This window comes from Chelonus insularis, unplaced genomic scaffold (assembly GCF_013357705.1).
Source record: "Chelonus insularis isolate UGA/USDA-ARS -01 unplaced genomic scaffold, ASM1335770v1 contig_139_pilon, whole genome shotgun sequence".
Lineage (NCBI taxonomy): Eukaryota > Metazoa > Arthropoda > Insecta > Hymenoptera > Braconidae > Chelonus > Chelonus insularis.
Window position 1 is genome coordinate 969997 of NW_023276379.1, and position 9683 is coordinate 979679.

The 9683-nt window shown below is 30.8% G+C and overlaps 2 protein-coding genes across 3 annotated transcripts; one reads left to right on the top strand and one right to left on the bottom strand.

Moving 5' to 3' along the window:
• Positions 1-767: 767 nt before the first annotated feature.
• Su(dx) (Suppressor of deltex) lies at positions 768-7377 on the bottom strand. Of its 2 annotated transcripts, none has more exons than XM_035096159.1 (9): positions 7222-7377; positions 6543-6684; positions 4021-5971; positions 3318-3560; positions 3013-3172; positions 2662-2936; positions 2235-2460; positions 2034-2130; positions 768-1885 (listed from the first exon to the last, which is right to left on the bottom strand). In XM_035096159.1, exons 2-9 carry the CDS (start codon positions 6628-6630, stop codon positions 1713-1715), a joined length of 3213 nt encoding a protein of 1070 aa, XP_034952050.1. In that variant the 5' UTR covers positions 6631-6684; positions 7222-7377; the 3' UTR covers positions 768-1712. The 2 variants fall into 2 exon arrangements, with proteins under 2 accessions (XP_034952050.1, XP_034952051.1); XM_035096160.1 differs by lacking the exon at positions 7222-7377 and adding an exon at positions 6816-7001.
• A 468-nt stretch (positions 7378-7845) lies between these two features.
• Positions 7846-9679, top strand: LOC118074923 (RNA-binding protein NOB1). The gene is made up of 3 exons (XM_035096487.1): positions 7846-8004; positions 8123-8255; positions 8376-9679. The coding sequence occupies exons 1-3, from the start codon at positions 7933-7935 to the stop codon at positions 9608-9610; spliced, it is 1440 nt and encodes a 479-aa protein (XP_034952378.1). The 5' UTR covers positions 7846-7932; the 3' UTR covers positions 9611-9679.
• Positions 9680-9683: the final 4 nt, after the last annotated feature.

Consider the following 9683-nt stretch of genomic DNA (forward strand, 5'->3'; position numbering starts at 1 on the left):
AAAACACGCAACTTATTTGTTATTCAAATACAATGCCTTTATTGTTAAAAAAAAATAAACAATAATAAATGTGAAAGTAACAACAATTAATTTAAGTAATTTATTGCATTTTGAGATGTTAAAAATTATTTTCTCTATGAAAAAATTACAATTTAAAAAAATATTAAGTAAAATTATTTTCCCATATTAGTCTATAATCTTACAACGAATTGATAACATAATTAGTTAATAATCGATACAACTTAATATGAAATCAACTGTCTTTTAACACGAAAAGAAGAAAAGATGATTCAGTACTATGCTACACAATAGTCTATTAACTTTACGACTTTTTCTATAAAAATGAATCTAAACATAAATGATTTTTGTGAGCACAATACTGATTACGATCAAAAATAGCACAATAAAAGCTCTACACAATAATCAGTATTGTGTTCACAAGAATGATTTATACTCGAATTCATTTTTATAAAAAAGTAATTTTAAATTGAGAGATTATTGTATAGCACAATAATGAGTAATCTTTTCTCTTTTTCATATAGATTGGATGAAGAAAAATTGGATAAAAAATCTGCGTGAAATTCTTAATTTTTTCTCAGCAATTAAAAATATACAGAATTATATTCTTTTAAAGTACACTTTCAAGTACATCATAGTCTTTGGAGTGATAATGATAATGTTAAATAATTTCAAACGAACGTTATATGTTCATAATTGACAAGGTAAAAGGGATTGTTACTGTATGGACCATGAATACAATCCAAAAATAAATCCATTAAATTACTTTATTCCATTTAATTTCAAATACTATTATTCGTACGAGTCGTTTGTATGTATATTTAACATTCACGCACATAACAAGGTCTCACTCATGAATCATCAATCATTACATATATACAACCGTATATACTTTTTGCACGGAGAATATTATGTAACGTATATACAAATAATTTTTTATAAATAAATATAACGATCTTATGATTGTATTGATAATTTTCAAATATTAAAATAAAATCATAAAATTGTCATTTTCTTCTGACATAAATACCACAATTTATATTTATATTTTACCTTTTGTTATATACAATAACTGCTAGTTATCAAAAAAAGTATTTAATCAAGACACAAAAATACTTTAATTATCAATCAATGACTTAATCAACTATTTTATTAATTATATAAAGTCTGATAACTCTACTAGCTACGGAGACAGCCCAATTTTGGTCTTTTTTTTAATTAAACTTGTAAATTAAGTCGTTCTTGGTAATGTAGTAAAAACAAGAAATCTCTAAATACAAGAAAGAAACTGTAGTTAATTTTATAACCCAGAACCTGATTATTAAATAATCAATTTAGCCCTTTTTAAACAAAAGATCGGATAATAATGTGCAAACAATAACAATATTTACGTGATAATAAAGAATTTAAAAGTTCATTGTTTCTTTCGACACGAATACGAAAGAAAATGTAATATATCAATCTAGATACTTTCCAAGTCCTACCAAATGCGCTAAATAAACGCCCTATATTTTATTTTACACCACCAAAAGCTGTAATTTAATGATTCTTTTTTCCTGGCTTTACTTTTGCCTTGTTTATCTTGATAATTTATATTCATGTTCTTAATAAATTAAAATAAAATAGGTACAATTTACCTATACGTTAACAACCAATAGTTCATTTACACATCATTATTCTTTAACTAAATAACACTATTCTTGGCCAAAACCTTCAGTCTCTTCAATTGCATAATTCAATTTTTCCACCATTTGGTCATAGCTTTTATATGGTGGCAAGTCTAGTCTGTTGAAACACGTGTGTGATCGTGGTAACCAAGTATCCTTGCCTACTTTTTCAATACAAAATCTTTGAGGTCCATTGCTTCCTATATTGTCAAATAATTATTTCGATTAATAATATTTACAAAACATTTTAGCAGTCTAGTAACTTTATCAAATTTTTATTTTCCGAAATAATCACTAATTATTATTAATTATAATTATCCACAAATATTATTATTTTTGAAAGCTTACCCATCAACTCGCCAAATCCACCCACAGGTACTCGACATGTTCCAGTTACAAATTGTAACAATCTAGCACGTTTTTCATTATCCGTTGTTCTCACAAACTGTAAACACATAAATGAACAAATATGTACTTATATATCTACGTGACGAGCGTTTTATATATCATTATAGCCCCGATGGAAAATTGTAAAACCAAATACTTTACCTGCCAGAACCATAAGACTTGCTTGCTATTCCGTGTATAATGCCGGTAAATTGAATTACGTTGCCAATCATCAACATCAATTTCCTGCATTCCACAAAGCATCAATTCAAGTTCACGCTCATCAAAGTACTTCAACCATTCGAGAGGAACTACGGAATTAAACCCTTCTAAAAAGGCTTTCGTTTGCTCTTCGATTCCCCTCGTCATTCTCCACTCTGTCATCAATCTAAAAAATTAATTCGTAATTCAATTAATCAACTGTTAACGTTGAATTTATCCGCTATTGAAAACTAATATTTAATCAAAATATAAAATTTAAAATGAATCTGTATGGATTCATTTAATCATTATGTTCATTAATATAGAAGCTCTTATCAAATATAGTTTCATGAACTTTAAATCTTATTTCATCAATTTTTATTTATACCTGATATATTCTTCCTTATTTTCTTCAACGACTCGTATTTTATCGCCCCCTTCCTTCAACTCATGATGAATTACTTGTCCAAGGATTTCAAAGTCTACACTATAATATAACTCTAAACCGCACTCATCAATGTTATTTTCTTTTATCCAAACGAGTGACTTGTAAAATTCAGGGTCAATCGACTCGATATCTTTCATTATTAATTTCTTGTTCAACATTCGTTTATAAAAAGGCATTGTGAAGCCGCTGTATATAAATCGGCCATGATATAAAGCCTATAAATCAAAGTGTCAAGTACAAATACCATTTCTTTTTTACTTCTATCATTTAGAAAAACAAATTTATACAAACCATCGCAATAAATCGTCCAATAAACTTGAAATATTGCAAATGATCTGGATTAACGTAGGATGCTGGATTTATTTGCAAGCTATAATTACTCTTATTAGCATATTCGAAAAGGCAGTACATAGGGTTTAAAACTTCATGACTTAACAGGAAAAACCACTCTCTGTAAAAAATATTTAAATAAATTTTAATTTTAATAACTAAATAATCTAATTATTATAATAAAAAAATCAATAAATTGATTAAAGTCTTGTGGGTAAGGTTAGTTTAATTATTTATAATTTGATTACTGATTAATTTATTAGTACCTCGATACTCCACCGTAATCTAATCCTTCTTCACCTTTGAAGATTATATATAACCTTCGCCTGAGTGCAAATGCCTCAGCGTTCATGATTTGATGATAAGAATCTTCAAAAAGTGTTTGCCGACTCACGCTGATTTTTATGTGATTAGGTAACGCATTCGTTTGACATAAGAACCTAAATTGAGAGAGTTTCCAACGGAACGATCGTTCATATGCTCTTGGCACACGATAAATACCTTTTGGCCTGTAAAAAAAATTTTTTTCGCATTATTAATCAATCAATGACAGAACCAGACTTCTGGGCAGTTTTTAATTGATTTTTACTTTATTTTGACTAATAGGATTGTCCTTTCTGTATCAAAGAAAGCAGATTAACCTCCATGTGGAAGATTTATAAAGTTAAAAAGGCTTTATTTAATTCATTTTTATATTTAATGGCCTTGAAATTCATGAAATATTTTCAATACAAAGAATACGTAATTCTCAGCCATGTATAATTCAATAATTCTACAAGATTTTTTTAACTCTAATAAAGCACAAATATTTATTCTGTTTTGATTGAAATTTGTTTGAATTTGTAATCAAAGTTCAACCATTTCAATTGAAGAGTTAAATGAAAAATTCAATAGGCAATACAAAATAAAATACACTTCTTTGAGCCAGTTGAATCAGAAGATAATTCCTAAAATTACAATTGTACTCACCCTTTGGGTGCTCCCGGTCGAGGGTCTTGGAATGTAGTAGTTCGAGTGTTGTGGTCAACAAAATATCTTACACCATCTTCAGTGAGTCTAATCTCCCAACCATCAGGCAGTGGTGGTTCATCAATTCCAATCTCTTGACCTTGCGTTCTAGGATCTTCCCATTGGGTAGTTCTATTTTTATGATTAACATAGTACACTCTTCCTTCTGGTTGTTTTCGTCTTTCCCAACCAGCGGGTAGAGGACCAAGAGCATCATCTTCATCAGCAAGACTCATTGTGGGACCAGTGACAACTGGTTGCCCTCCAGCTTGTGGATACAAAAATCGTTGATTTCCTTGCTGAACAACATATTGTCTTTCTCCTTGCCACTGTTGGAAGTGCTGTAGACGTTCTGTATTCGGTCTTTGCCAAGTAGTACTTCTAGTATTATGATCTACATAATAAATACGTCCTCTAGGATCTCTACGCACTTCCCAACCGGGTGGTAAAGGTTGTGGCTTTTCCCAAGAAGTACTGCGAGTGTTATGATCAACATAATACCTTCTCCCATACATATCATATCTCATATCCCATCCGGGAGGAAGAGATTCTTCAGCGACAGTAGGTTCCACAGCCATACCTCCTTGAGGCATCTCTCCGGGTATCAAACACGGTGCCGATTGTGCATTTTCTACAGGATTTTGTCTACTTGGATCACCCATTAACATTCCCATTGATGAAGGCATAGAATTTTCACTTCGTCGTGATGAATCCTGATGTCTAGGCCCAGCAATGGGCATCACTGACATTGAATTATCACTACGTGGACACAAAAGTTCTTCTAATCGAGATCTACCGCTCGCTGTCGAGTTCTCGCTACGTGAACGATGAGAATCGTCTAAATGAGATCCACCACCTACGGCTGAGTTGTCATTACGTGGACCAAGGAGTTCTTCTAATCGAGATCTACCACTCGCTGTTGAATTTTCGCTACGTGAACGAAGAGAATCATCTAAATGAGATCCACTTACTGTTGCTGAGTTTTCATTCCGTGAACGATGAAGTTCATCCATAAGAGATCCACCTACTGCTGCTGGATTATCATTACGTGAAGAATTTGTGTCATCAACTGCACAAGATCTACTGATTGACACTGAGTTATCATTTAATCGCGGTCTTTCGAGCATTCGTAGTCCAGGGGCTGAACTATCAATAACCAAAGAATTATCAACTAATCCTGATCTATCCATTAATCGATATCCTGACGTGGTACTTTCACTACGACAATTATCAAGTCTACTTTCATTGGATAATCGATGAGGTCCGGCCGAATTTGGAATCATATTTCTGTTTGGTAAGTTAGGATTAGCTAAAACTAGTTGCTTCATTCGTTGATTAGGATCATGGACGTTTTGAGTAGCTCGATGGGACGGTGCAGTATTTTCTGTACCCTGCCCACGCATCAAAGCTCTAATTCCACCATTTAAAATACTACGATTGTTTGATGCGTCATTATTTGCCGCTGTAAGTGGATGAAGTCCTCCGGAAGCAACACACTGTGATTGCCTCATTTGCTCTGCAGGAGGTGTAACATTAGTCATATCAATTTTTAATCCGTCAAATATTGTCACAAGTTCTCCAACTTTCGCCAATTGTGAATCATGTTTATTTTCATTTATTAAATCAAGTGTCAACTCCAAATTCTCTATTTTTCCATTGTAATGTGAGAGAATTTGGAAAAGACTCATTCGTTTTTCTCCAATGATGGTATCCTTTCGAAAAGTACTGTGATCCAGAAGACGGAAGTGTAGATGGGAATATGGAGTGACAAGAATTGTAAACTTTTCGTTCCATTTTGGCTGGTAAGTGGCTTTTGATACTTCTGTTTTCCGTGGACTTTTATCATCAACAGAAAATTCTACGTAAGGATTTGGCTTTAAAAATGACGAGCTTCTCAGTATGGCAGCCTCAACTATAACAAAAATAAAAAAGAAGTAAATAACTTGTAAAAACTTTTTAGGTTGGAACTTAAAAAATAAAATTTTTAATTTATTTATTAAAGAATAATAATGAAGAAAAGCCATTCGATATTCTATATCCTCCTTCATTATTAAAATTTTTAAAATAGATTTGACACAATTATTTATGATTTAATTAATAATCACGCTAATGATACTTGAATTATTAACCGTTAGATAAAATTGATTTTCACAAATTTATTTAATGTAGTCAAAATGACTGATATTATTGTCATTAATATCAATGCTAAGGTAGAAATGTTAATTTTTATTATCATAAAAATAGCCTTTGATGAAACCTATCAGTCTTTCAATATAAATTGTCATATTTCAATACCATACGAGAAATAAAAAAAATTCATTTGACAATTAATCAATTTAAAAAATCATCATTTTTATCAAAAAACTGTAAAATAAATAGTTAATACCAGCAGTCTAACCTAAATAGGTAATTTATCTTTATTAACAGAAAAAACATGATAATTATCCTTATTATTTAAGATAATATTATTTATATAAACTTACTGGTTACACTCAGTTGATGAAATCCAGGAGATGTTCCTTCATCTTCACAACGAGAAGTTACAGAAGGACCAATAACGTTGGTGATCATTTTTGGTTTATTTGTCACCGATGATCATGAAAACTGGCTGAATACTGTTATCTCCTGCAAAAAATTGTTCATTTGAATACAATTTTTAGAATCCATTTCTTTTTTTTAATTCATCACAACTTATTCGTGAAATAACATATAAACTTTGTAAGATAAAATATTAGAGATATAATTATGAAATATACTTTCTCTGCTAGAAACAAGTTAATTGCATGAAAACTATTAAACATTTATGGAGTGACGTTAGAAGAACTAAAATTAGTTTGATAATTGTTCAAGGATATTATCAATCCTTCAGTTACACACAAAATACACTATCTAATATATTTACAAAATAATTAGCTTCTGTAAAAATTGAACAAACAGAACAATTAAATTTACTTTTGACGTTGTATCATGTTTAGAGATAAAAAGCTAAAGATATTCGATAAAAATGATGAACACAACGGAAATGAGTTTTATACGGGGTGTCTGCTGTTTTATGATCAATTATAAATTCACTGTCACATTATTGCCAGCCAAGCAAACTTAAAAAGTAATATAATGAAATATTTAATCATAATTATTTTCATTGTAATTCAATATACTAACCTAAACAATTAATAGAATAATCGCATTGCACGTGTTGCATCGCATATTTAATTTTCAATAATTTTTTAAAAATGAGTAAGAAACACTTCTTCTTGCGTTATCATTGAACTTTACTATCAGCATGCCGCCATTTTGCCATACGTCAAATATAGAAACTAGATTTCCGTTCTCATGAAAAATGAGACATTTCACTATAATAAAAGAAAGAAAAGTGATGGCGCTCTACTCAATGGCAGCAGTTACACTAGTTTATTTTGCTTACACACACATGCCAAAAAAGGTTGATTTTAGATAAACAAATGTTTTTATTGGTTCACAAAACTTACGTAGAAAAACTCACAGCCAATGAGAATTATTTATTAGACTTAGTCTCAATGGCGTCGTTTGATTCATAATTTTTTTGCAATGTTCTGAACTAAACACATATTGTTTTTATGAACTTAATTGATGATTGGGATAATAATATGACAAGTTCAGTAATAACTGAATAAAAAACAAAAGTATAATATGATATACTTTGTAAATTGTGTATTTTTGATCATTTGTTTACGTGTCATTTACCATCAGTCGATAATTTTTTTCCGACATGTTTAGACACGCAGAAATGCCAAACATTCAGAAAAAAGACGCTTCTCTACTCACGTGTTGTCTAAACGTGTGATTAGTGAAAGCTGTTTTAGTAAATTGTTTTGAATAATATAGTTAATCAAAATGATTTCTGCCAAAAAAGTAGATTATCTCGTAGTAGATACTAGTGCATTTATTAAAAATGTTCCACTTCAGGTAATTTTTCACTCAATCTTTGATTCTTAGAAAACATATTTTTAGAGGTTAGGTTAAGGTTAAAAATAATTGTTTATCAAATGATTTTTTTTTAATTTAATATCTTTCATTGTTGTAGGAAGCTGGCAATAATATTATCACTGAGCAAAGTGTTATAAATGAGATAACAAGCAAGAGGCAGTTACGAAGATTGGTTGTATTGCCATATGAATTATTAGTCAAAGATGTTTTCCCAGAAAACATTAAATTTGGTATGTAGTCAAATTTATTCTATAATTAACTATAATGCTACAATTACTTTATAATGAAAAATAAAAGGAGTCATACTTGCAATTTCATAATTTAATCATTGTTGATGATTTTGGTTTCAGTCACGGAATTTGCTAAAAAGACTGGAGATTACACGAGTCTTTCTGCAACGGATATCAAAGTAATTGCTCTCACCTATCAATTGGAAAAAGAGAAAGTTGGCATAGAACATCTCAAGGATTCTCCAACTATCGTTAAAACAGTGCCAGCAAAAAAATCAGAGCCTTTAGCTCATCCGAAGAGTATTGCTGGATTTTTTATCCCTAAAGATAGTGAGGATGATGATGATGATGATGATGATAGTGAAGATAAAAATGATGTTGCCGCAAGAAAAGATTCATCACAAAATAGTCAAGAAATTTTAGAAAAAATTAAAGCAGCAACAGAAGAAGATGCATTACTAACGAATAAATCTTCTAAAGAAGACGAATCTAGTAAAAGTGATGATTCCGATGATTATCTCTCACCTAATTCAAATCCAAACCAACTAAATCAAACTGACTTGGCTGAGAGGTTCAAGGCTTTAGATTGTAACGTTGATGATTTAAAATTAGAAAATGAAGATAAGAACGTTGATGATATTCTCGTTCCAATTAAATTTGGTTCTGAAACTTCAAATAATTCAGATATGGATTTAGGCGATTCCGACGAATCTGACGATGAATGTAATTATGATAATAATGGATGGATTACACTTGGTAATGTCGTTCAGGCAAAAAAAATGATGGACTCAGATATTTTATCAGAAAAGCCTGCAAAAGTTGCTTGTATGACAACTGATTTTGCAATGCAAAATGTGCTCATGCAAATTGGATTAAACGTTGCTGCATTAGACGGTCGAGTTATTAAACAGATGCGAACGTTTATTTTCCGATGCTACGCTTGTTTTAAAACCACAAGTATAATGACAAAAGTATTTTGTCCTAATTGTGGAATGAAAACTTTAAAAAAGGTTGCTGTGTCTTTAGATGATAAAGGAAATGAAGAGATTCATATTAATTTTAGAAGACCTCTTACTGCAAGAGGAAAGCGATTTTCGTTACCTACTCCACAGGGTGGTAAACATGCCAACAATCCCATCCTTTGTGAAGATCAGCCCGTTCCAGATCAACGACCTTCAAGACTAGCTCGCACAAAAGTGAATCCTCTAGACGATGATTATATTGCACAATTTTCACCTTTTGCTACAAGAGACGTTTATTCTCGATCTGCAATGTTAGGAATCCGTGCAGGTCATGGTAATTTCAAGTATTGGATGAGAAAAAATCCGAATGAATGTAAAAAACGTAGGAAATAATTTAATAAACAATTTTTTCTAAGTTAATTGTAATTATATGGAATCAATAAATTAATTTTTATGAAAAAAGTTT